Source organism: Cibotium barometz, chromosome 56 (genome assembly GCF_041138505.1).
Source record: "Cibotium barometz isolate CiBa-2024 chromosome 56, ASM4113850v1, whole genome shotgun sequence".
In the NCBI taxonomy this organism is placed as follows: domain Eukaryota; kingdom Viridiplantae; phylum Streptophyta; class Polypodiopsida; order Cyatheales; family Cibotiaceae; genus Cibotium; species Cibotium barometz.
Window position 1 is genome coordinate 20,727,536 of NC_141101.1, and position 27,927 is coordinate 20,755,462.

The 27,927-nt window shown below is 41.0% G+C and overlaps 1 protein-coding gene and 1 pseudogene across 2 annotated transcripts; one reads left to right on the plus strand and one right to left on the minus strand.

Annotated features, from left to right (window-relative positions):
* The first annotated feature begins 12,364 nt into the window (after positions 1-12,364).
* On the plus strand, positions 12,365-22,335 carry LOC147607014 (prefoldin subunit 3-like; annotated as a pseudogene). Its single transcript, XR_015264899.1, has 6 exons — positions 12,365-12,381; positions 12,481-12,538; positions 12,626-12,697; positions 21,544-21,663; positions 21,793-21,894; positions 22,006-22,335. The product of XR_015264899.1 is annotated as a prefoldin subunit 3-like (transcript).
* A 1,713-nt stretch (positions 22,336-24,048) lies between these two features.
* On the minus strand, positions 24,049-27,310 carry LOC147607015 (serine/threonine-protein kinase STY46-like). The gene is made up of 3 exons (XM_086790959.1): positions 25,881-27,310; positions 25,097-25,552; positions 24,049-24,875 (listed from the first exon to the last, which is right to left on the minus strand). Exons 1-3 carry the CDS (start codon positions 27,003-27,005, stop codon positions 24,687-24,689), a joined length of 1,770 nt encoding a protein of 589 aa, XP_086647085.1. The 5' UTR covers positions 27,006-27,310; the 3' UTR covers positions 24,049-24,686.
* Between the last annotated feature and the right edge of the window lie 617 nt (positions 27,311-27,927).

The window sequence follows — 27,927 nt, forward strand, 5'->3', positions numbered from 1 at the left end:
AGGTTTTCACCCTAGTATTATCAGCAAGTTTGATGTGATAGGGAGAGTTAGTAGAAAACTTTAAATCAGCATCTTTCATTGTTTTTTCACTCATGACATTGATTGACGCACCTCCATCAATGTATGCATTAGAAATTGTTTGCCCCTCAATGATCTCACATGCACATCATCTCCTACATCAATATCCACCTTTTGAGCCATAGGAGTCCCATTATCCCTCTTCTTTTTCTTAGATTCCCTTGTGCTAGCTAGCTTACCCCATTGCTTTCTGAGCTTTGGAGAGAGTACCAAAAGCTGCCCAAATGTGATTTGTGCCGCTTTCTCCCTAAGATCTGTTAAGAGGTCATAACTAAGAGATCCTTGTCCAAGAGGAAAGTTAGACTGTCCAATTTTTCTTCTAGACGACTTCTTCTTCTTCTTATTTCTCTCCTCTTCTTCAGATTTATCTTCTTGTTCTTCTTCTTCTTGACTCCTAGTTTTACGACCCCTTTTTGCAATAATGGCATCAATGTTTCCTCTATTTCCTCTAAAAGTGCTAAACTTTTATCCTCTCTTTTCCTCAATTTTGGACACTCGGTGCGATAGTGCCCCTTCTCTTGACATTCATAGCATGTGACACTACTTCTATCTCTAGGTTTATCCTCAACTCGTGGAACCATAGGTGGCCTTGCATTAACTAAGTGTAACTTCAAATCAGCAAATTCTGCCATAAGTTGTGCAATGTTATGATCCAAGGATGGAGCTTGTACCTGAGATGTTGAGGCTATCTCTACTCGTGGTGGGGTTGGCACACTCAGAGAAGATTGGAATGTGGACTCAATATGAAGAGTGGCCTCCTTCTTCAAAGCAATACAAAGAGCCTCTTTAAAATTAGTGGGATCTTTGCTAAGAACTTTTCCATGCAAGCGGGGATCCAAAGCCTTGATAAACTTGCTCATCTTAAGGTGCTCCATTGCTAAAGAACTCTTTGAATCTCCTATAGAAGGTGAAGAAGAAGAAGAAGCAACAACATGTAAAGCAGCTTGTTGATATTTGATGAACAAGGCTTCATACCTCACTGAAAAGGTAGAAACTGACTCTCCTTCCTTTTGAAAAATCTGATCCAATTGTAATAGTAAAGCATTTGGTGACACTACTATCCCAAATCTCTCCTTCATTGCTTTGGTCAACCTTTCCTAATCATTCTTGGACTCCTCTGGCAAAGCCTCATGCCAAGTTAAGGCCACACCCTCCAAGAAATCTGGAAGTATTTCTACCCTCTCTTTCATAGACCAACCCGTCAAGCGGCATGCTTGGTTAAACTCTCAGAGATAACTCCCCGGTTCTTCTCCTTCCGATCCTTGGAACACTGGAATGTTGAACATCTTGCACCAAAAGATGAGTAGCAACAAGGGAAATTTACTTATTTCAAAATAACTTTTCTTTAATCATGCGGGACCTTGAGGTTAAAATAGAATAATTCTAAGTAAAACCTACCCGTCATCTCCACCAAAAGATGTGACACAAAGTTGGGGTTTTGACTTTGGTCACTTCTTAGAATCAAAACACACTGGTATGAAACCTCACAGCCTCCTCACCTCCCTTTCTCTCCCTAGGTTAAGATAAAGATATACACATCAAAGGTGAGATCATAATTCATGGAAGGAAAGATGAAAGGCTCCGGAGAAGCAAGAATTTCTGCCAGTCTTGCAGCTCCAAACAAGAGGGCAATTCTTTGTTGGAAGAAAATCTTCCGACTCAGAATTATGTGAATGGAAACATACGGGGAATGTTGGTAAGGTTTATCCGTTCGAATTGGGTGATTTGGACAGAACATATTAAAGTAAAAGAATATAGCAATCACTTACAAGAGGATAAGACACATGGGATTTGCCTTTTGATAAGAGATTAGGAGGAATTAATCATTATTAAGAAGAAATAATGACCAAAAGTCTATAAAGATACAGATACAAGAGAATTGCAGTTTTAAATCCATATAGATTGTGTAAAAGAGGATTACAAAAGTGCGTAGAGCTTGGAGAGAGCTTCGCGTCTATATAAAAACTTTCAAAAACGGACAACCGAATGAAAAGTTATGAGCATTTTACTACAAGACTATAAAATTGCCAAAATTCGCCTAAAAGTTAGCAACTTTGGGAGAAATTTTGATCATCAATGAAGTAAAGGATTAAGAAATTAGTTATATGAGTGGAAAGAGCATATGAAGAGCTTCCTAGCCATATGATCAATTTTAGAAACCAATACCCGAGTGATGAGTAATTACCGATTGAAATTTGGGTATTGGACCACAAAAACTTCACTTTTCTCTCTTTGCATGAAACCTCAATTTTCACATAGCCTCTTGCCTCTCATCTCCTTCATGATTCAAGCTAGAGGGTAAGGGTTAACATTGCTCAGTGGACAATCGTAGAGATTTACCTATGGTCTCCAAAGTCTTTCCACATGCTCATTATCGTTAAAACCATTGGTACCTCCAAAGGAGGGCGGCAATAAGGCAAGTGCTACCTTGAGAAGTCACAGGCCCGCCAAGATAATAACTCCTTATCTCACTTATCATGAATCATCAAAGAGGTCCAAAATTGGGCTGAGCATGAGGAGTTAATGCTAAATGAGATATTCACATGTAAAGAGAGTGTTTGAAGATAAGATGAGAATTTGCCAAGACTTGTCCACGCATACCTAAATAGTCTCTTTGTTAAGTTATCGAAGCATGTCCCATTGTTGGCACACTCTAGATTTATACTGAGGTGGTTGGAAATTCCTTTTGATGAGATTTTGGAACTCGTTCCAAGTTTTTGGTCTTTCGTGTCCTTTCTTGATTACATTCCACCATAATGATGCACTTTCGACCAAATGATTTGCTGCACACTTAACCTTATCCTTTTTGAAAAATTATTCCCTATTAAAATAATCATCAAGCTAGCTTCAACCTGGTAATAGATTTTTATTTTTGCTCCTTTGATCTCACTCTTTTAATGGCTTATAAATGGATAATAATTTGCCAAAACTTGTCCACGTATACTTGAACAGTTTCTTTGTCAAGCTGTCGAAGCACGTCCCATTGTGGACACGCTCTAGCTTTGTATTGAGGTGGTTGGAAATTCCTTTTGATGAGCTTTTGGAACTCCTTCCAGGTTTCTGGCCTTTCTTGTCCTTGCTTAATGATGCACTCGACTTTTGACCAATTGATTTGCAGCACACTTAACCTTATCCTTCGCGAAAAATTCTTCCCTTGAAAAATAATCATTAAGATGGCTAATCCATGACAACACCATCCTTGCATCTTTCTTACCATAAAAATTTTGGAATGTAAAAGCTTTATGACTTATTTTATTTCCTTTTGTTTTTCTTGCTCTCCAAGAATCTCCTTGATGGTACGTCGATGTCAAGTTCAGGTTCAACTCTTCGAGTTCATTTCCTACCATGGATTAGTACTTTCAATTCTATTCTCTTTGCTCGTTTCTCATTTAATTGAGCTTATAGTGAAAGAAGTTGCTTATGAATAAAAGGTGGTTGTGGGTTTGACATAATGTGGAATAAAGAAGGGAAAATAAAATTATAACAATTTGATAGTAATTATGATAAGCAAGAAAATAATATTTGCAACATAATACTTATGGCCTTGCTTCAAATTTACAGCGTAAGAATCAACAACTTCAAGTATCAAAAAGTCTAAGTGGTTTGGTGAGCTTGGTAGAACTCGAGAAAAGTTGTAGGGGATAAAATTGATGCTCAATTGCTCTCGAAATACTTTGACAAATCCCCAGGTAGTAATCCTTGAAAAGCCCTTTGAAGTTCTTATTTTTCTTGTGTCACAAGAGGACGCTTTCACGTAAAATTTTGCTTGAAGCCTTGTTTTTTTTAAACTTGGCACAAAAGAATGGATTTGATAAGCTTTTGGTTTTAGCAGACCCTTTGATTTGCCATCATGAATCACAAGTTTGATGCTTTTATAATTATGAGAAGAGGAATATAATGCTCAATGCCTATTGAATGCATCTATGGCTTCAAATCTTTGAGAGGCGGAGACATGAGAAAGGTGGTTTTTGGGCTTAAGAATGGTTTTGGAAAGTGGTTTTGATGAAGGTGATGAAGAAAGGCTTTACCCAATGGTCCAAAACCCCTTTGCTTTTATCCAAAAGTCCACAAAATCACGTAATTTGACCTTTCCAATTCTCATTTACTTTTGACAGTGTCTTGAAGCCTTTTGCCTCTTCACGTGCAATTATCTCTTGATTTGTTGAGGGTTTAAAAGTCTCCAATATTAATTCCATGGCCTCCTTTGCTCCAAAATCTTTTATAAAAATTTTATTTTGAATTCAAAATTCATCCTTGAGTGGTCCCCAAAGCTCTGATACCATTGTTATGACCTTTACGACACTTGGAGAAGAATTTCTTTTCTCAAACACCAAAATTAGAACAAACCATACACTTGGAACAAATTAAAAGCATGAACCTTATGTAAACAAATTTTTACCAAAGTAAATAAATATGAGAGCTTGAAAATAAGAGAGAGTCGACACAAGATTGGATTCAATCTCCCCTAGATGAGTATGGCCCCATCGTACCACCCACCCATATTTAAATATATTAAAGCGTGCTTTTCCAAAAATAAAACTTAAGAGGTTTTTGAGTTCTTGAGTGTACAAGCTCTTCCAAAAATATAGCAAGCTAAAAATATCAAGTCTTGGGTCTACTAAATGTATAAGGTTTGAATCCTTAGCCTTCCAAAAAGATAAATGCCAAAATATGTAATAGGTGTTCACATGTCTTCCAAAGTGTCTCATTGTAGTCCAACACATGTTCCACATGTGACTAACAACTAGTCTGCCACTCAATCTCGCTTACAACAAAATAATATTAGTTAACACTGCACAAAGCAAATTAAACATATTAATCCTGACTATATCATACCAACTTGCCAATCCTCAAAGATAGAATCCTCTATGCTACTCCCGTTAGAAGCAACATGCATAGTCAAACCTTCAAGACTATAAGAGAATAGTGTGGGTTATCCTTGTAAACCCAAAAGTTAGTGCAGTAGCTTGTCAAAGTCATGTAGGCACTACTCACTGTCTACAAAAAATAGAGTGAATATCATTGTCAAATTTCCAGGTAGGGTCTTCGACATGCTTTAAAGGTACTCATTCAAGCCACACTACACATCAAGATGGTTGTTCTCAATGAAATCAACAAATTTCTTTCTTGGAATTATAAAGTTCAGAGTCATGATATCTCCAAGATTATCCCTAATAAGTAACTTATGAAGTACACTAGTGACATACAAATATAATTATCTCCTTTCCAAAAAATGGCAACAGCAAGGCCATGTTTCTTTATGCATAGGCACTAGCTAAGGTTTTCTAAGTTCATGCTTTTTAAGGGTAGAAACCTTATCTTGACCTTTCCACACACAATCTCTTGTAAGGGTTTGTTCATATCCTTACATGTTATCAAAGGTAAAAGCACATGCATGTATTCACTTACATATTCACATGTGCTAGCTCTTTGTAAATCTTTTGTGTTTATATCAACATTGGAGTCATCATTGACATGACCATCATCAACACGAGCACCTGGATCATTGACACAAGCTTCAGCACAACTCCTTCATCATTAAAATTATCACCAACAATTGTTTACCAAATATTTATTCAAAATTTTGTACTTAATCACAAATGTGAACATCTTGGTTCAATTTCTATTCGCTATTGATGGAAAGTGGCATATGTACTTCATAATAAATTTTTAATTGGTTGTTACTTTTAAGGAATTGATAATGTGCATGGGTGCCTTGATCTAACCACAAGTAAAAAATGTTAGTAGAAATCATGTGCATTTATGTGTTTAAAAAGAGCAAGAGGGAGTTCTTTGACTTACCATGAGAACTTGACCTAACCACTTGCAAAAATTGTTAGTAGAAAAAATCATGTTCATTTATGTGTTTAAAAAGAGCAAGAGGGAGCTCTTAGACTTACCATGAGAATGTGACGTGGTTTAAGGGCATGGCTTTGATATTTTGTGTGTGCCATGGTCTCTTGCCTAAAGGATGTCCCATTATGGTGAGGGTGATTAAGGTCCAAGGAAGGTTCGATATTAGAGGTAACTTGTCTAGACTGCTCTAACAAAACAGTATGGAGTATAGGAACGACTATGGAGTATAGGAAACAAATAGTATGGAGTACAGGACAAGCACACACAAGTGCTAAGGAAGTCCATTAGTTTATATCTAGATTAAGATCAAGGGGAAATGATAGCCTTGAGAAACACAAATCTTTTCCTTACTCTACTCCTTTTTGTCTTGACCAAGGTGGTGTAAGCTCCTCACCTATTGAGATCTCAATTTTCTTTTCTTTAGCATTAGAGGTCATAAACTACATGGTTATCGCCTAAACTAAAGGTTCAGGTTTTCATTTCTTCGACCTGTGGAAGCACATGTCTTCTTGGGTTCAAACCCCAAGAGGGTGGGAGAGGGAGAGAGAAAGGGAAGAGGTTGGGAGAGAGAGAGAGAGAGAGAGAGAGAGAGAGAGGGATGGTGGGAAAGGGAGAAAGCGTGAGAGGGGGAAGAGGGTGGGAGAGGGAGAGAGGAAGAGAGAGATGGAAGAGGGTGGAAGAGAGAGAGAGAGAGAGAGAGAGAGATGGAAGAGGGTGGAAGAGAGAGAGATGGAAGAGGGTGGAAGAGAGAGAGAGAGAGAGAGAGAGAGAGAGAGAGAGAGAGACAAAGAGAGAGAGAGAGAGAGAGAACCTAAGTTGGGCTAGAGGGGAGAAAGTGGGCTGGGCTGAGAGGTAGTGGTGGAGGTAGCGGTGGAGGTAGTAGGAGGAGATGGGAGGAGGTAGCAGTAGAGGGACTAGAGAGAGAATGTCCACATTTTTAAAGAAGAGTTGCCAGCAAAAGCTCCCTCCACCAAGCTATCTCAAAATCACACTCATTGTAGCACTTTACATTGTTAAGTACGAAATCTTGCTTCTTCTTTGTACCATTGCCCTTTTTGTTATTGTTGTTAGCACCTCGATTATCATTGTGAGAAGAAACAACACCTCTAGTATCGTTAGTGTGTGCCTATCAAACTTACGAAAAGGAACAAAATTTTTAAATTTGTTAGCATGAGAATCTTGAGGTGGCGTTATCCCTTGGAGCTCCATTCTTTCGCTCATAGTTGTAAGAAAGAGATTTCCATCGATAGAGAATGAGGTTGAAACATATTGATCTCAGCCCTAAGAGTAGGCATAGATCCCACAATAAATCGTCGCTTTTGCTCCTTTGATCTCACTCTTTCAATGGCATAGTTGGATGAGAATTTGTGAAGACTTGTCCACGTATGCCTGAATAGTCTCTTTGTCAAGTTGTCTAAGCATGTTCCATTGTTGGCACTCTAGATTTATACTGAGGTGGTTGAAAATTCCTTTTGATGAGATTTTGGAACTCCTTCCAAGTTTTTGGCCTTTCGTGTCCTTGCTTGATTACATTCCACCATAATAATGCACTTTTGACCACATGATTTGCAGTACACTTAACCTTATCTTTCTTAAAAAATTATTCCCTATTAAAATAATCATAAGCTGGCTTCAACCTGGCAATAAATTTTTGCTTTTGCTCCTTTGATCTCACTCTTTTAATGGCTTATAGTTGGATGAGAATTTGCCAAAACATGTCCACAAATACTTGAACAGTCTCTTGTCAAGTTGTCGAAGCATGTCCCATTGTTGACATATACTTGAACAGTCTCTCTGTCAAGTTGTCGAAGCATGTTCCATTGTTGACGTATACTTGAACAATCTCTTTGTCAAGTTGTCGAAGCATGTCCCATTGTTGATGCACTCTAGCTTTGTACTAAGGTGGTTTTGATGAGCTTTTGGAACTCCTTCCAAGTTTTTGGTCTTTCTCATCCTTGCTTAATTGCATTCCACCATAATGATGCACTTTTGACCAAATGATTTGCAGCACACTTAACCTTATCCTTCTCGAAAAAATATTCCCTAGAAAAATAATCATCAAGATGGCTAATCCTTGCATCTTACCATCAAAATTCTGGAATGTAAAAGCTTTACGACTTATTTCTTTCCTTTTTTTGTTCATGCTCTCCAAGAGTCTCGTTGATGGTACGTTGACGTCAAGTTTAGGTTCAACACTTGGAGTTCATTTCCTGCTACGGATTAGCGCTTTCAATTCTATTCTCTTTGCTAGTTTCTCATTTAATTGAGCTTATAGTGAAAGAAGCTGCTTATGAATAAAAGGTGGTTGTGGGTTTGACATAATGTGGAATAAAGAAGGCAAAATAAAATTACAAAACTTTTATAGTAATTATGATAAGCAAGAAAATAATATATGCGAGATAATACTTACAGCCTTGCTTCAAATTTGGTGAAAGTCCTAGTTTTAGCCATTTTTTACACAGTAAGAATCAACAACTTCAAGTATCAAAAAGTCTGTAAGTGGTTTTGTGAGCTTGGTAGAACTCGAGAAAAGTTACAGAAGAAGCTCGAAATGTGGATAAAATCGATGCTCAATTACTCTAGAAATACTTTGACAAATCTTGAGATAGTAATCCTTGAAAAGTCCTTTGAAGTTCTCATTTTTCTTGTGTCACAAGAGGAAGCTTTCACATAAATTTTTCCTTGAAGCCTTGCTTTTTTAAAACTTGGCACAAAAGAATGGGTTTGATAAGCTTTTGGTTTTAGCACACCCCTTCATTTGCCATCATGAATAACAAAGTTGATGCTTTTATAATTATGAGAAGAGGAATATAATACTCAATGCCTATTGAATGCATCTATGGCTTCAAATTTTTGAGAGGTGGAGAGATGAGAAAGGTGGTTTTTGGGCTTAAGAATGGTTTTGGAAAGTGGTTTTGATGAAGGTGATGAAGAAAGGCTTTACCAAATAGTCCAAAACCCCTTTCCAAAAGTCCACAAAATCACGTAATTTGACCTTTCCAATTCTCATTTACCTTTGTCAATGTCTTGCAGTCTTTTGTCTCTTCCCATGCAATTATCTCTTGATTTGTAGAGGGTTTAAAAGTCTCCAATATTAATTTCCATGGCCTCCTTTGCTCCAAAAGCGTCTATAAATTTTTTGTTTTGAATTCAAAATTCTTCTCCTTGAGTGGTCCCCAAAGCTCTGATACCGCTGTTAGGACCTTTACGACACTTGGAGAAGAATTTCTTTTCTCAAACACCAAAATTAGAACAAACCATACACTTGGAACAAATTAAAAGCATGAACCTTATGTAAATAAATTTTTACCAAAGTAAATAAAAATGAGAGCTTGAAAATAAGAGAGAGTCGACACGAGATTGGGTTCAATCTCCCCTAGACATTGTACAACCAAGCATCCTATTTAAATATATTAAAGCTTGCTTTTCCAAAAAGATAACTCCAAAAATAAAACTTAAGAGCTTTTTGAGTTCTTGAGCGTACAAGCTCTTCCAAAAATATAGCAAGCTAAAAGTATTAAGTCTTGGGCCTACTAAAAGAATAAATAATAGATTAGTATGTATAAGGTTTAAAGCCTTAGTCTTCCAAAAATATAAATGCTAAAATATGTAATAGGTGTTCACATGTCTTCCAAAGTATCTGTGGTCCGACACGTGTTCCACCTGTGACTATCAAATAGTCTGCTACTTAATCATCGCCTACATCAAAATTATATTAGTCAACGCTGCACAAAGCTGATTAAACATATTAATCTCGACTATATCATACCAATATTCACAGTTGATTAAACACATTAATCATGGAAAATGATATGAATAAAAAAGGTGCATCCCACACATACAATATCCATGATAAACACACATCACACATAGCAGACTAGTGACATACAAATATAATTCTCTTCTTTCCAAAAAATGGCAACACCAAGGCCACGTTTCTTTATGCATCAGTACTAGCTAAGGTTTTCTGAGTTTACGCTTTTTAAGGGTAGAAACCTTATCTTGACCTTTCCACACAATCTCTTGTAAGGGTTTGTTCATATAATTACATGTATAAAAGGTAAAAGCACATGCACGTATTCACTTACATCATTTTCCAGATGTTCCAGGTAGAAAAACTTACGGGCATTCATAGCGCTCGATATAGAGAGAGAGATGCCAGATTCTGGGGTTGCCCAGCCTTGCTTCCCCATGGCTGTGTGAATTTGTGTTTGACAAGCTATTTTTAATCTTGCCCTCTATCTTTCAAAGTTAACAACGCCTGCCTGATCATTTCCATTTGTATAGGGCCAAGCCATGGTGCTGGCTGTCACTTCTCATGTAGAGGTAAGGAAAGGTGGGACAGAGCATGTGGGGAACAGAGTTGAGCTCCCGCTACTTCATTGCGGCATCACACTTTAGGTCACTGATTTCTTTCAGACCTCTTGTTGGAGAATGAGGTGTGGTCGAGAAAGTATGATTTTTCCCTCACATGGCCATCATCGAGGGATCGTTTTAGATGAAGAAAAATGAGAGGCTACAAGGTCTGGAAGTCTTGAAGGGCTTTTAGGTCATGATCTATTATTACTGTGACCTGTCCATCTGTCACATGCATTATCTAACTTGGTATGCCCCATGAATGATGACACATAAAGATGGATCTTTTCAGGCATAATATGCTAACCAGACCCAGCCCTCTGAGCCCTATCATGGGAAAAAAGCTGGCCATCAGTAGGGAAATAGAGCTATGACTGATTTGCAAGCAGCCATCTGAGGGTGGATAGAGACAGGACAGCTACAGAAGCCGGTTATTATGCAGCAATCAGGCAAGCACCAGAGGGAAGATAAAGCAGGGAAACACTAGGCTGGGTCAAAAGGGCCAGCAAAGTTGGTAGCTTCTACACCTGCACTTTCATAATAAAAAAAAGGTGCTCACTGACAAGGCAAGCAGGCTAGTTCTGATATCTCTTCAAAGGTGCCACGATAGAAGAAGAAGAATAAGAAGAAGAAGAAGAAGAAGATATATTAATTTCTTGCAAAAGACCCATTGGGTCTACGAGACAAAAGGTGTACAATGTGTCCATGGAATCTCATCATGGAAAAAAAAGACAACATAACAAAAAAAACTAACACTAATCCCTAGGTTAATGTAGATATGTATGGATCATCATGGTCATCCTCATCATGGAGGATCACCATCCACATCGGATATGATGTGGGTGTAGAGGATACGGGGGTGTGAGCGTGGAGAGGGAGCTATCCATAGGGGTCCATAAAGGATGTCGAGCATTGGCGAAGGGGTGAGGAGGGCCCCTAGATCTGCAGGGCCGAGGAGAAGGACGAGGTAGCAACTACAGATGCTCGGTGTCAGGCAAGGATCTCACCAATCTGGGGCTAATGAGCCTGGGGTGCTTGACGTCTAGGAGGGCGAGGCCTTCTGGCTCTCTGAAGTGCGGTGACACAAGGCAGTCAAGGGGTGAGATGGTGGGCCCCTCGTGACTAGTGTGGTGGCCTCATCCGTCTGAGTGTCCTCCTCCTGTGGGCAGAAAAAACTGGTGATGGTAGATTGAGAGGTCGAGGATCTCTGAGTAGTAAATCTTTGTGTCGTCGGACCTCCAACAGGTAGAGTCCGAGACAACGGTGATCTGGATACTCCATAACGAGAACTTGGAAGCTTTTCACAAAGGGAAGCAAGCAATAGCCTTTGCCATGCTGGGTGGGACAGATGATTCATGATGCCAGCAATCATTTAGTAAGTGCTCTGTTCTAGCAGGATGGGCATCAGTTGCCTAAGTTAAGGGATTAGAGCTAAGTTATTGCACACTCAACAAGGAGTTGTTAGTGATTTACTCCTTGCAGATGGAGAGGCACCTTACTTGTTAGTGAAGCTTGGTTCCCCTTGGAAGCTTTTCACAAAGGGAAGCAAGTAATAGCCTTTGCCATGCTGGGTGGGACAGATGATTCATGATGCCAGCAATCATTTAGTAAGTGCTCTGTTGTAGCAGGATGGCCATCAGTTGCTAAGGGATTGGAGCTGTTAGTGATTTACTCCTTGCAGATGAAGAGGCACCTTACTTGTTAGTGAAGCTTGGTTCCCCTTGCTTGCTAATTATTGCATGTCATATATGGAGCAAAAGGTCTATGTGTATATAGACTCTAGACAGTTCTTGCTATAATTAGGCATGTTGCAGACAGCTTCTTCTTATATCTGCACTCTGCACAACAAAACCTCTGCAGGAAGAAGGGGGGAGGGGGGGGGGGTATATTCTCATCATAAAGGTACACTAATAGAGAAGGATGATACTAGTCATGTCACTGCAAGGAACCATCATGCATCTCTCTCTAGCTGTCTTCGTCTATGTATGAATGTATTCATGCACATGTACTGAATATTCAGTCCATCAACAATGCTAAGAAATGTGCGCTGATGCCATGATAAACCACGACATCATGTGGTCACTCTAAAAGGTTATTCAATTTTACAATAATATGTTCCCTTTTGCTTGTATCTCTGGTTGTATGTATCTTGGTAGCAACATGTTAACCTTGCATGCCTGTTGGCTGCAGGCTTCAACAGTACAAACTTGCAGAGATGAAGCTTCTTGCACAGAGAAGAGATCTTCAGGTTTGCTACTACCTGCTTCTTTGCACTTTTAATGTTTGTGGATCAAATCGAAAGGTCATAAAGTCATGTGTTCGATTTGTGCTGCAGGCCAAGGTTCCAGATATCAAAAAATGTTTGGCAATTGTGGAGTCTTTGATATCCAAACAGGGAACTGGTGAGGTTTTTTTTTCTTGATTCATCCCCTTTCCCCTTTTCTCTTGTGTTTGTTGGCTGTTTTCTTTTGGTTGTGTGTGCATACAGTTGTTGCGTGCTTAATGCTTCAGAAACACTCGTGCACTTATGGATCCTTAGATCAATATGCTCTTGAATTTGCATGAGTTTGGCAGGGAGGATGAGGTGCTTTAATTTTTCCTCAGAAAGATGTGGTGCCATTCTATCTTATTCTCAAGTTAAGAGTGGCTGGCTGAGCTTGTAGGATACTATTTAAGGAGGTATGGACTGCAGAATATTCATGAAGATTATCGTGACACACCTCACTGTCAGTGATGGGCTGCCTAGGACATCCATTTGGAAGCAGCCGGCCCAGGAGCAGCCAAGACCAAAAGTGGGCAGTCTGGTCAACGAGCAGGGCAGGTTGGGCTAAAAAACCATGCCATACAGCAGCCTGATTAGCATGCATTCTTCATAGTGGGTCTATAAAGGGGAGCCCTTATCTTTTCTTCTTCATGACAATCATAAGAGTTAGTGAGAGATCATCATCAAAGGAGTAGCAAAATTAGTGGGTGGATGATGTTCGTGCAAATGGAGTGGATCGTTTCCGAATGGCCTCTCTTGTCACATGCACATCATGTGGACATGCTTAATCTTCAGTTTTAGTATGTGATTAAGAACTGTTTGGTGCAGTATACATTAAAGGTATTTTACCTCTTAAGGCAGGCAGAAGGAGCTGGAGGGCTTTTCCAGGCAGTTTGGCATATGCTTGTCCTTTGCTGGCCGACTGTATATAGGGGTATTTAAGGGAGCCTATAGAAAGGCTAGTTCATTCCCTTTTGTAATCATCTGATCCCAGGTTTGTGGGACAGATCATAGGCACAGGTGTTTTTTTTCCGCACGTGACATCTTTCCATCTAGCCCGCCAGATGTGCCAAGCAGAAATGTTGCTGTGAGTTCCCATCCCTACTACACTCTGGACCTTGATGGGTACACTAGATGATTGGGACCGAGGAGGCTGGAATAGCTAAGATCCAAAAAAGGGTGAGCTATAAGGCTAGACGTGTGCTGTCCTCATAAAGTAGAGCCCCACCCACCTTCATAACCGCACCCAAGGTAATGAAGTGATGAGTGTTGGGGCTCTGACGTGAAGGGCGTGAGGACCTTCCGCCCAAGCTTGCTGGGCGTTCGGGCAATCCCAAAGGCAATGTCGCTGAGACTCCACTAGGGTGCCACACGTGCTACATTCCAGCTCGTGTGTAGGCCTATCAGGTTCAGCTCGTGTGTAGGCCTATCAGGTTCAGCGGTATAAGGCGGTTGATGATCTCTTGCCATGAGAGATCCAAAATCTAGGCTGTACTGGAAGGGAGGATGGTGGTCCATGCAGAGGCCGTGCCCATCAAACCAATCAACCACTTGAGAGTACCATGATCTGCTAAGTTCATCCTGGTGTAACTGCATCGACGCCTCAAGGGCCAATTTGGGAGGCGCTCATGGTTAAGTGTGTATACATGATGAATATAAGTAAAGGTTTGAAAGAGTGCATGGATGACCAAAGGGGTGGCTCCAAACTCTGCCATCGATGGCTGCCCCTCGTCCTCCGTGAGCCAGAGCCTCGAAGGGATCCTTACCTATTAGCCCCCGGATCATCAGCGAGCTAATAGGTTTAAGCCTACTGGGCTTGTTAGGATTCCGCCATTTGCGGTAATCCCCGATACTGCCGGTACCAGAAGAGGGGTATTATACGATGATCTAATGTGGCATAGATGGCTTACTTCTGGTCATACGTGAGAACATCATCACCTCGAGTCTCTATGCTTTTCTAGGTTGCCTCATTGAGATCTCGTCCCTAGAAGGGGGGCCCATATTGTTGCTGGGGGCATTAAGGTATCAAATAGCCAACATTTGATGCGGGCTTCTTGGAAATGGGCCTGGAAACAATGCCTCTCTAGGCGGGCTAGAGATGCATATTCTCTTGCCAAATGTGTATTGGCAACTGGCCTCATGGAAAAGATTAGGCTTGTAAAAGTAACTGCGAGATACACATAAGATGAAACAATCTCCACCTGGGCTTCCGTTTATGAGAAAGATAGGGTTGATGTAACCCGATATGAAGACCATGACCTTGGTTTTGTCGAGATTGACTGTGAGGTCTCTCTCATCACGATTCACGAAACCAATGCAGTGCATCCAAATCTCTGCAATCCCTCTGCAGAGTGTGAGATCAAAACAATGTCATCTGCATATAATTGAATGGGCATCATTGCTTGAGCCAGTTGTGAGTCCACACTCCCATATCTGTCCAGAAAGAGAGACATCTCATCGATATATTGTTGAATGTCCTAAGCTATGGAGGCTTGAAGAGCTTCATGGCTATGGCTGAGTGAGCAACAACAGGGAGAGATGGAGTTAGAGAGAGGAGACAATGCTCAAGAGAGACAGTGTACTACACAACTCAATGATGTGATTGTTATGTATTTGATTCAATGAAGTACATGTACCTTTATAGGTTACAAAGGTTGCCTCAGTGACATCACTACTTGTCATAACAGTCATAACACACAAATATCTAGATATTATTATAATCTCTCTAAGAGGTGGTTCACACACAAACATACTACCTCACCCATAAGAGTGTCTTGACATAAATGAGACCTTGATGTCCAATAAAACCTCCCCTCAAGGGATTGCTATTGTGTCAAGGATAAATATAGGCTCATGGTTTCTTATGCCGGTTTTCCTGGTCAAGGGTAAGTCACATGGCTCTAGTTTCACGGGCCAATTATGGGGTCCCAAGGGTAGAGACAACACAAGATCAAGTCACACACTCACAAAAGAAAACAACACACAATTGAACAAAAAACAACACATAACTTGGACTTTAAAAAGCCTAATCATCATAACAATAGTTTGCTTCCTTTGTGGAAAGCTCTGTCTCCTCCATGATATTGGTCTTTGTAAAAGTAGTTCTTCTCATTGTGGTTATTTTTCCCACAATGTTTGTAGGGCTTCTTTGAGTAAAAATCCTTTTTTGTATGATTGTTTCTACCACAGAGTGAACATTTCATACCTTTGAAGTTCTTTGTGAGTGAAGGAGTTGTCCCCCTGCTTCTTTGTTCTTCATCTTCTTCTCCTCTGGCATTGACTTGATCAATATGGCTACGGCTACATCTTCTTCCACTTTAGCTTTAAGTGCAGCAAGCTGATTCATGAGAGACTTCATTTGTTCACATAAGCATCGAAGTCCTCATGTGGTTTGAGGATTAGTCCATAGAACGCTATCGGCAATGAAACTTTAGAGTTCTTTCCCTGTGCTCTGAAAAGCATATCGAGCTTCTCATAGGCCTCTTTGGATGTCGAGATGTGCTACATGATGTATGAAATTGTTAGAGAGGCCAAGGGCTACTAGATCAAAGGCTCTTTGATCCCTTAGTTTCTAGGCTCTTTGAGCTGCATCTTCTTGTTCAAGCATCTTATCTTCCCTTTGCTTATGAGGCTGAATTTCAGCTTCGTTTGCCAAGTATGGAAGTGTTCTCCTTCAAACTTCTCAATGAGCATATGTGTAGCCATAATAGGCAAAGAAATGACGGGAAGGTCTTAACAAAGGATGGAATCCAGTGTCAAAGTCTAGTCTCTTCCAGAAAATGTCCTCAAAAAATTAGGATTTTCAAACAAGGTTTTTTTTTTTTGAAATTGATACTATAGGAGGGTAGAGCTTCACTTTAATGCAAGGTATACACCCTCAATTTTGAATTTTATCAAAGTAATCAAGAGTAATTGCCTTGACTAGGTAGATTTGTAGAGAATGAAGAAAAAATGATTTTATTGTACCTCTCTTATTATTATTATTGAAGCTTGGCTTGATATTTGATGTGGAGAGCTTACTTCTGATTTTTTTTGCATATGTGTAGCCATAATAGACAAAGAAATGAGCATATGTGTAGCCATAATAGGCAAAGAAATTGACAGGAAGGTCTTAACAAAGGATGGAATCTAGTGTCAAAGTCTAGTCTCTTCCAGAGAATGCCCTCGAAAAATTAGGGTTTTCTGAAACTAGGATTTTTAAACAAGTTTTTTTTTTGAAATTGATACTATAGGAGAGTAGAGCACAAGGTATGCACCCTCAATTTTGAATTTTATCAAATTAATCAAGAGTAATTACTTTGATTAGGTAGATTTGTAGAGAATGAAGAAAAATTGATTTTATTGTATCTCTGTTGTTGTTGTTGCTGAAGCTTGACTTGATATTTGATGTGGAGAGCTTACTTTTGATTTTTTTTGCATATGTGTAGCCATAACAGGCAAAGAAACTTCTCAATGAGCATATGTGTAACCATAATAGGCAAAGAAATGATGGGAAGGTCTTAACAAAGAATGAAATCCAGTGTCAAAGTCTAGTCTCTTTCAAAGAATACTCTTGAAAAATTAGGGTTCTCTAAAATTAGGATTTTCAAACAAGGTTTTTTTTTTGAAATTGATACTATAGGAGGGTAAATCACTTTAATGCAAGGTATGTACCCTCAATTTTGAATTTTATCAAAGTAATCAAGAGTAATTACTCTGATTAGGTAGATTTGCAGAGAATGAAGAAAAATTAATTTTATTGTACGTCTGCTATTGCTGTTATTGAAGCTTGGCTTGATATTTGATGTGGAGAGCTTACTTTTGATTTTTTGCAGGTATCGAGTAGTTGTAGCTCTCTCTCTCTCTCTCTCTCTCCACGTGTTAGCTCTCCGAGTCTAGGAGATGCTCTGACAATACAGAGATGCCCACATAGGACATGTGGATATTGATGCCCTTTACACAGTTCCTGAGAATGATGATGAGACCTCTCTACCAACCACCCTAGCTTGATGTTCCTTGGACCTTGGGTCATCGTGCTATTGTATTCGTGATGATGTATTCCTGAGACTGTTACTTGTATATGTAGCTAGTAGTCTTTTTCCAATGTTTTATTTTTCTATTTTACCAGATCAATGTAACACTTGGATACTTTATAACACCTTTTTTTGTCTCATAGACCATAGTAGTCTTTTGAAGATGTTAATAAAAGTTTTTTTCTTTCTCTCTTGTTGATATGCAAGAGCAAATGGCGATTGCTGGCAGCAGGCGTAGGGACCCACAATGCTGAAGATGCCACGTTGGAGCAGCCAGGCACGTGTAAAGTAGTAGACCGAAGGTTGATTGAAGTGCGAGAGCTGCTGCATAATGGTACGATTGTACTACAGTACGGATTTGCTTAGTATAGATGTATGGATTGTTGGCGGTTGTACGGATAGGTACAAAAAATTTGGGGCACTAACGCTTGAGGTAGTACCTACTTGGAGCTTTGATACCAAATGTTGAATATCCTAAGCTATGGAGGCTTGAATAGCTTCATGGCTATGACTGGGTGAGGAGCAACAGGGAGAGATAGAGTTAGAGAGAGGAGACAATGCTCAAGAGAGAGAGTGTACTACACAACTCAATGATGTGATTGTTATGTATTTGATTCAATGAAGTACACGTACCTTTATAGATTACAAAGGTTACTTCAGTGACATCACTACTTATGTCTTAACACACAAATATCTAGATATTATTATAATTCCTCTAAGAGGTGGAGGTGGTTCACACACTAACATACTACCTCACTCATAAGAGTGTGTTCACATAGATCAGACCTTGTCTCCCAACATATTGTGACCAGCCTGGACATTTCCTATTTGAAAGGGGTCTGGTGGACTCTAGGGCGTCTAAATATTTGGAAAGTACAAGCTTTGGGAATGGGGATTATCCTAGAATACAAAGGATCACACTCCTAAAATCTAGCAGGGTTACTATTTTTGGCCCGACTCCGATGGAACTTCCATTCGCATCATTACGTCTAGAATTGAGCAAATGGGGGACATGTCAAAGCACATTTGGCAGAAGGACTACCAGTTGGGAAATTTTTAGAGATAAAGTTTATGGAAGGACCCATCTCTTGGGTCGGGACATTTGGCAAGAAAGTGGATCAAAGTGAGACAAGTGGCCTCACACTTGTCACTTCAGCTTTTGTGTGGCTCTCCACTTGTCATTACAGCCTTCTCTTGCCATTTTAGCTCATGGGAGGCCCAAATCTATAAATTGGAGCCCTCTCTCTTTTTGGAGGAGACTCTTTTGCTGCACACTAGTCTCTACCCCCAATACAAGCTGCCCTTACTGATCTTCCACACACATACTAGTTTCGATTTTTCGAGATTGCTCTTCTTGCAAGAGCACTGCAACCAACTCATCAAACGTAAGGGCATTGGGGTTACCCTTCATCATGAGCCGAAGTGTGAATGCAAAACCTTGGTATGAATCCGGTAAAGCTATGAGAATAGTAGACACCAATGAATTGTCCGGATAGGTCTCATCATTACATGCAAGCTACTCCTTGAGATCTTTAATCCTTGTGAAGAACTCATCCATTAAATCTCTCTCATTTATATGCTTGGACTATTGCTTGTCAGTCCAGACAAGGGCTGTCGGCCAGGTCATCTTGGACAAAAAATTTCTGAATAAGCATTTTAGACTAGCATAAATGCTGTGCCCAGCCTGCAGGTTACCTACCCACCGGTTGCTGTTAGCCTCCTAGGTTGGCCGACTGAAGCACTTCCACTGTTTCATGCTATCAACTAGTCCCTTATGGCCCCTAGAGATGCTGGCTGAACCATACAGCCAGATTAGGCTGTTGTTTGGGCTGCCCAAAGGTGCCCGTAAGGGCTTTGATCTGATGAATTCTCCAAGTGGGTTAAGAGGATTGGCCTCTATGGCTCGGAGATTGACCTATGTAGCTTGTGCTTGATTGTCCGTGGACTGAGGGCTCACAATGGGGTCACAGCGTACAACAAATATTCCTAGTAAAAGGTATTACTTCTGTACAAATGTTGCACTGATGATGATGCCAGTGTGTCACTGGGTACCCAAGTGTAGGGCGCATGTGACAACTACTATTAATACCAGACATGTTGATCTGTCATTGACATGCATACATCATGGCGAAAGGGTCATAAACTGCAGTGCACAATGAATGTCCAATCATCCTATGCATAGTTTGTTGACGACTCCTTTTCAGCACCTGGTGTTGATGCATCAACCACAACCATGCCTAACTCTTTCTTCTTCTCCTTCTGCCATCCCACCTGGCTTGTTTCGTTTGTGGGATGTGCAGAGGCAGATGCCAGAGTTACATTTGAACTAATGTCACCATCCAAAGTACCTGTACTATCCTGTGCTGGCGAGATAGAGCAAAAGAGCAGCACGAGGAGAAGATGACAAGGGGTGATGTCTGATACCAATTGTTGGAGTAGAGACAAAGGTTGCCTAAAAGGTGCTTGGGCACCCCACATGGACCATAGAAGGTGGAGCTTGGCTCTTATGAGTGTAGAGGGTGGCCAAAATGCTCCAATGCCCGGTGCCCACAGTTATGATGTTCACACTCACTTATTAACGAGTATGAACACACAAGGCTTAAAAGTATGTCCAAGTTTTAAACATGGCTTATTGGCTGAGTCTAGCACCACTTGACAGCCCTGCAAAATGCTAACTACCACTCAATAGACAAGGGCACTCACATAGTCATGGAGACATAGCACAATAATTGTACGCCTTAAGCTTTGCAGTGCATGTTACAAATGCAAGTTGGAAGCTCATGTTCGGCATTCAGGACATGAAATCCCTAGATGTAGCCTCGGAACGATACATCTGCTGTGGCAAATATGCAGGCAGGGAGCTCCGTGGCAGGCTCACCAATTGAAAAAAATGCTTGACAAGACAATAGCTGCAATTTGTGTGTATGTATATTACAGAGTTTATTTCCTTCTGTATGAACATCTCAGCTCAACATTGTGTTGGTGGATGTTGGATTGAGCATGCATCACCAAGTATAATTGGACACCTGTTCTAGTCATAGGTTTCAAGGTGCAGCATCCACTTGTTTGACTCTTTCATCTGCAATGCTGCTGTCGATTTTACAAAGAGAGTTTTGGTGATCCATCTGAGCAGGTGCACTAGTGGATGGGTATAATGACTTAAGTACCTGTCAATGTTGGTGGGTTTTTGACTGGGAAGGGGGAGGTCTGTTACTCATTAGCGTGTAGCGCAATGGTGTGGGTTTATTACCTGGAAGGGAGAAGTCCCAAGTTCAAATCCTCCCCTTGTCAAGGGAACTCCCTCCCTTCACATGGAATGTGTGGGAAACAAGGGTGTCGACATTCCGACTAGTGCATATGTGTGCGTGATGGCAGCGGTACTTGCGAGGAATCTGAGCTTGGGGCAATTTGGTTTTTACACTTTGAGATAGAAACAGTTTGTACCATGTATTGATATGCTATTTGATTATCTTTTCAATAATAATGCTTCATGCGTTGGTGGTATTGGTGATTTGATTGGTTTTTTATCCTTCATATGTTTAGAATGAATATCAGTAGTGAGTTTTCTTTGGTCTTCTTTAGCCATTACATGAGATTTCTTTGGTCTTCTTTAGCCATTACATGAGATTTCTTGTTGCGTACACAAGTTATAATTATGCAATTAAGGTTGGCTACACATGTGTCTTTCGCTCACCTCTGCTGCCTGAAGGATTCCTAGTAAAATGCAGAAGATATTTGGATGTTGCAGCATAAGCTTTACACACACATACGAGTTGCAAAGAAGGCATTAGGCTGTCAGGGCTCTCCACTAAAAAGTGCAACTGTTTCTTGATTGGATGAAGAATGCCTGCTTATACCATGTCGAGAGCTTTGTGGCTAGATCGTGCAAGATGGGCGCATCTTCTGTGTAATTAGCCTGAGTTCTGAGGTGCTTTGAGTTACCATCACCTTGTTTTGATTGAAAATGCTGCTTTGCAGGAGACAATAGTTGATTTTGAACTTGCTGAAGGTCTCTACTCACAGGCTGGTATAGAAGAGACTCAAGCAGTATGCTTATGGTTGGGAGCCAATGTCATGTTGGAGTACAGCTGCGATGAGGTGGTTTTTGATTGCAGAATGTTTTTTCAACAGATAAATGTAATTTTATGCAATGGTTGGGTTGGAATCTTATAAGGGTGACTTTATATTTATGTATGTATGCATGCTTGCTCTTGTGTGTATGTGCAGGCAGAAACACTTCTAAAAAAGAATTTGGAGAATGCCAATGTTAGTCTGCAGGCCATTATTGAGGACTCGCAATTTTTAAGAGATCAAGTTACCATCACAGAGGTACATCCTTTACCTTTGAAGAAACAAGCCTCTGAATCCTTAAAATCTTACTTAAAATGATGAGTCAGTGCAGTTCAATGCTTTTCATTTTGAACTTTGGGCACTTTACAGGTTACAATTGCCAGAGAGTGTACAACTGGGATGTTCACCAACGTAGAAAAAAATGCCAAGGTGGCGATGAGGGCTCAACATAGCCTCGTAGTTTCTAAATATTTTCAATTGTGAGCAAATGCCTTGAGGGTGTGTTTTCCCTTGAGCTTGTTAGCATCTAATGTAACACTACTACCACCACCACCCCCCCCCCCACCCCGGTCCCTCCCGCAGGTGCATCTTAAACTTTGTCTTGGTTTTGTTGTGTGACTACATCCATTACACGTAAGTACCTCAATTTGAAACGTGTATAGGGCAACAACATAGTTTGTGTAGTTCCAACTTTTCATGGAGTGACATTCTTGGCATTTGCTGTTGTTAACTGGAAATTTGTGAACTGTGATCTTAAGCAAGAAAGTATGCCAGAAATTAATCAGAGATGTGGTCACTCTCCTTCATCCGTCTAAACAGAAAAGGTGGAAACCTAGAAAAGCAACTAACGGTGAAGGGTGCAGAATGCAGGAGGACTACATTTGTGACTAAGCAGCAACTGTCTGGAGGTGATTCAAGGTGGCAGGAAAATATTAACAATTTTAGGAAAGAGTATATATCTAGAACAGAACCCGATTTGCCCTTCTAAATGCAGGTATAGCTATTTGCACAAGTGGTACCCGCTGTTGAGATGCTGCAATGACCACGTTGCTTTTAAGTAGTTTGGCACCTATAACATGTGTATTAACAATGGCTATGAAATTTTTTTCCTTCATATTTTGATGCTAATGTGGCTACAAAGCCACCCTTTTCTGTATTCAGGCTTTTTTTATAATGATTATTACAATGGCCAATTATCCAAGTACTTTAGTAGGAAACAAAGTCGGCTTAGGAGGCAATTTGGAACTTAGCAGGGTCGTGTTTTTATAATTGCAAAAAGTGGCTTGCCACATTTGTATATACATATAGTGTTGCAGAGAGGAAGCATTGATGGATTTTAGTGGAACACTACAAAAAAACTTGTTGAGTGTGGAGTTGCCTTGTACATTTTATCTATTCTCTCAACAATTGTACACCTACGTAACTGAGGTAGAGATTACAGAGGGTGTTTACTGTTATGGTCCTCAGATCTGCCTATATGTGCAATCTTTTCTTACCTTATTAGCTATAATGTGGATGCTTTTGTTATGCAAGTTTTGTCTTAAACTCAACTTACGCACATCATTTGATAATTACCAATGTCTTTCTAACTTGAAGTTGTGGATAGCCTTGACGATGTTTCTTGCCATTACCATGTTCCAACACGAAGTTGTGGCTAGCCTTGACGATGTTTCTTGCCATTACCATGTTCCAACACGAAGTTGTGGCTAGCCTTGACAATGTCTCTCTAACACGAAGTTGCCAATTGCCATTTTCTCATGCACCGGGATTCTAATTACGAATCACAATTTGAAGTGCATGAAGACACAATTCCAACCATGATTCTAGTTACGAATCACAATTAGATGTGCACGAAGACACGATTCCATGTTAAGATTAAAGCAAATGAGGTGCTAGAATCTCAATTTTGGGTCGTGATCTCAATGGCATTACCAACTCCAACATCAATATTGCCACATACAAAAACTAAATCAACGGGTCTTACAAACAGTAATTACCTTGATTTACATTCTGAGGTTGCAAACACGACTGGTCGCATCTTGAGAGAATTTTGGCCCGACCATTTAGCAAGCAGCTTATCTTTGTTAATCTGCTTGATGGCGTGCATCATTCACTGTCAACACAGGCTAATCTGTAAAAAGCGTGAATAAGTTAAGGCATTGTAAGTTCATATTGTGTCATATAAGTCAGCAATGTTTTTGACAATAGTTCACATATTGTAGAACATTCATGACCTCACCTTGGTGGGACAATTTTCTCCCTCTCTCTCTCTCTCTCTCACACACACACACACTCCCCATGGGTGAGGGTGGTTTATGTTCTTCATCAAAGTCATTTGCTCAGTAACAGCTTACTAAGCTATGATTTCCATAGTGACAGCTTACAGAGTTTACTTTTTTGAATTATACATGCTTATGACTGTCAACGGTTTGAATTTCATGTAATGAATCCACAAACGATGTCGATAAATTTATTGCTACAGATCTGCCTAGTCATGAGGTCTGCAATTTTAAGCCTTAATTCATGTAGCACAATTTCATTTTCAATCATTTGATGCTTCTAATTCAAATGATTGTATGAAAGGCAACCAACAATAAGTCAAGTGCATGCCACCTCCATGAGAAAAGTCCTGCTACCTTAAATGACTTCAGTGTTTTACCCTTGCAAATCGCAGGTTTCACATGATTCTCTAGCATCTCATTTAATGATAAGCATTCCTTGACTGCAAAGGACTAAAGAACAGTAAGTGACAGTAGGCTTGGGACAAGGACATTTCAACTGCATTGGGTTGCTCAAGCTACAAGACTCCATTGTAGTTTGACAAACATCTTAATAACTGCTTGATTTGCCAATCTTCAACATGCTTGAAATTGTTCACGGTTTCAGAACATGTAATTGATCCAGATGGAAAACTGTGATGACATGGAGCTCAACTGTCACCAAAATAGCAAAAAAACTTTGCGACACAGATAATAATACGAGTTGGCTCAAAAGGTTGGGCAAGACAATGCCTTCTAATGTTTCCTAAATCAAATCTCAACTCTGGGCGTTTACTTGTCGTGCTGCTGGGGCGACTCAAAAGTAGGGATTTCCAAGATGTTAAGGGACTGCTCACACATGGTCAATGATCTCAAAATCTCCCAAAATTCTGGTCTTGTGTCAGGCTCTGCAGACCAGCAGCGGCACATGAGATCCTCCAAGGGGGCCGGGCAATTAGGAGGGATGGGAGGCCTTGTGTTCTGCAAAGCCGACAAAGAGAGTTTTATGTTAGGCCATGTATGGTTTTTGCACACATGAATACAGGCGAACAAGATAGGTAGGTAGGAGAAAAATGTCACAGTGTTCCCAGATTTTCTCTAAGAATTATGGGGTACCCATGTGCAAACAATCTAACTAAGGGGCACCTCATAAATTCTTATGAAAAGTGTGAATTGATAATTGCAAAGAGAAGAATATAAACCTTGTGAATGACACAGAAGGCTGCTTGTACTGCACCCATATCTTCATAAGGCAGGCGAGCAGTTAGCAGCTCCCAAAGCACAATCCCAAAGCTATAGACGTCCACTTTCCTTGTGCAAGGCTTGTGGCGAAGCATCTCAGGGGCCATCCAACGGTAGGTGCCAAGGTCATCCACGCGATAACTGCATTCGGCTTCGAAGCAAGAAACCCCGAAATCCACAATCTTCACACAACCATCCTCCCCTAGGACAAGATTCTCTGACTTGAGATCTCTGTGTATGACACCCTTCAAGTGAAGGTACTCCATCCCGGATGCTATATTGAGGGCCATTCGCAGTACTTGGGAAATGGGCAGTAGCTGCCCCTCCCTCTTGTGGAGAAAAGACCGGACAGAACCACCTGGAAGGTATTCCGTGATGACACAGAGAACAGGAGGCTTCTTGCAAGCTGCAAAAAACTGCAAGGACACGAGTCCCAAAATCAACTTGGTGTGTATACTACAAAGTACGGCTCTTATCTATGACCCACATCCTTAAATCAGGTTCCATTACATGCTAGCCATTTTTTCATTAGTAACCCATCCTAGAATGGGATTATGCAAAACCGTGTGACGTACATCCACATGCTACTTGTTCTTATGTTCTTCACAGATGACCCCTTAAGATAAAACCACAATTCTGTGTCATGATCTCAATGGCATAACAAACTCCATAACCATCCATATCACCACATACAAACCATACTATTGGTCTCAAACAAACAAGTTTTGCAAATATAATGATCACCTTGATGACATTGTGGTGTTGCAAACATGACAGTGTGGTCACTTCTTGAGTAAAGATTTGCTCCAACCGATCTGCAAGCAGCCCGTCTTCATCGGGCTGTCTGATGACCTTGACAGCCACGGGGCTGTCTCTGTAGATCCCATGGTAAAGGCGGCTATGGTTGCCACAAGCAAACCTCTCACCCAGAAGTAGTTGAGAGAGATCTACCATCCAATTTTCTGCAGAGAGGACTGCCCTCTCTCCGCCACCGGCATTAGAGAGGTGGTCGGACCACGAGGGCACACGGTGCATGCCAGATCTTGTCTCCGAGGCTGCAGAGTCTTGGTCGATAGAGTCCCTTGTGCTGGTACTGTATCTGAAGGAGTTTCTGGGTGAGCTTTTGGGTGAATCCTTGGGAGAACCCACAGGTGACACCCTAGGTGAAGCCTTAGGGGAGCCTCTAGGGGGACTCCTGCTGAACCATGAGCCCTTGAAGGAATTGTTGAGCGATTGTTCTTGCGTTTCATTGAAGCTGTCTGTGAAGAACGATGATCTGGAGGAAGTTATAGATAAAGAGTTAAGAACAGAACGCAAGAAACAATGGGAGTTGTAACCTGTGGGCAGTGCTACTGGCTCCATCTCTGGCACACCCATCTCATCATCCCTAGAAGGTGAGAAACAATCCATTGTACTCTTAGAGTGGATTGAAGAGTCGCTTAGCGTGCTGGTGGATGACGAGAAAGGCGATGGAAAGGAGAAGTCTCCACCTCCTGTTGGTTTTCCATTATTGCTGTCTTCTGATGATGCTGAGGGTGGGCGATAGTAGGCATCCAAGCTTGGTGCAGACTGAATGGAAACAAGGCCTTTATGCAGCTCTTCAGCTTTGCTCTTTCCTCCAAAAGAATTGATCTCTTCTGATGGTGTTGAGGGTGGGTGAGGGCAGGCATCCAAGCTTGGTGCAGACTGAATGGAAACAAGGCCATTATGCAGCTCTTTAGCTTTGCTCTTGCCTCCAAAAGAATTGATCTCTGCAGAGGGCAAATTCAACCATGAGGCTGTGTTGCAAGTTCCTGGGCGGTAGCATACTGCTCTTGAGAAATGAGTGCGGAACAGCCAGGAAGAGGTAGGGCTTTCCTGTTCCATCATGGGAGATAAATTGGTGTATATATATATATATATACAAAGATGGAAGGAGGGGAGAGGGGGGGGGGGGGGGGGAGTGTTAGAGGAAGATGTCTACGTCAGGGGAGGCCACGGAAAAGGAGAAAGATCTAAGAAGAAAAGAAAAAAGAGAAGACATGGGAGGCTAAGGGGCGCTATAGAATGCTTCACTGAGGGACCGAAGGGTAGAGAAAGCAGAGGTTTGCCTGCAAAGGGTTCAGCAAAGGGAGAAGATGAGCAGGCGAAGGGGTCAAGAGGAGAGCGAGGAAGGAAAAAATCAAGGGGGGGGCACTTCATCTTGGCGGCGGCGTTGATTTCTTCTGTCACCCTCTCCCACTCCCAGCCACCCACAGTTGTGCAGACACAGTGCTGCCACGCCCTTTCGGGACCACAGTACGGGTGGGTCCGTGCCATCCCCTTTTGAACCACGGATTACGGCTTCGGGTACGGCTAATGTGGACCCCACACGCACCAAGAAATTGGAATGGATTATGGTACAGCTTTTTCTATCTATTCACACTGAGGTGGCATTTTATTAATTCACCTTAGTGTAAACCAGGGTATGTGTGAATAGCTACCCACAAGCACCCCCCCATCACCCCCTCTGCCTCACTCTCCCTCGTGTTCCTCCTCCCACACCCTCCTCCTGACTCTCCTCCCCTGCTTCTCCTCCTCCACAGCTTGCAACCAGAGAGAGAGAGAGAGAGAGAGAGAGAGAGAGAGAGAGAGAGGACTATTGAATCGCAACCCTTTGTGTGTCGAAAGAGAGTTGTAAGGATGAGGGCCCAATGTCTAGCTACACAAATATGACATACACTTCAAAGCTTTACAGTGAACAATTTGATTGGCACTAATCTTCAAACTGAGCGCTGAATCCATCTACAAGCTCCACCAAAAATTAGTTAGC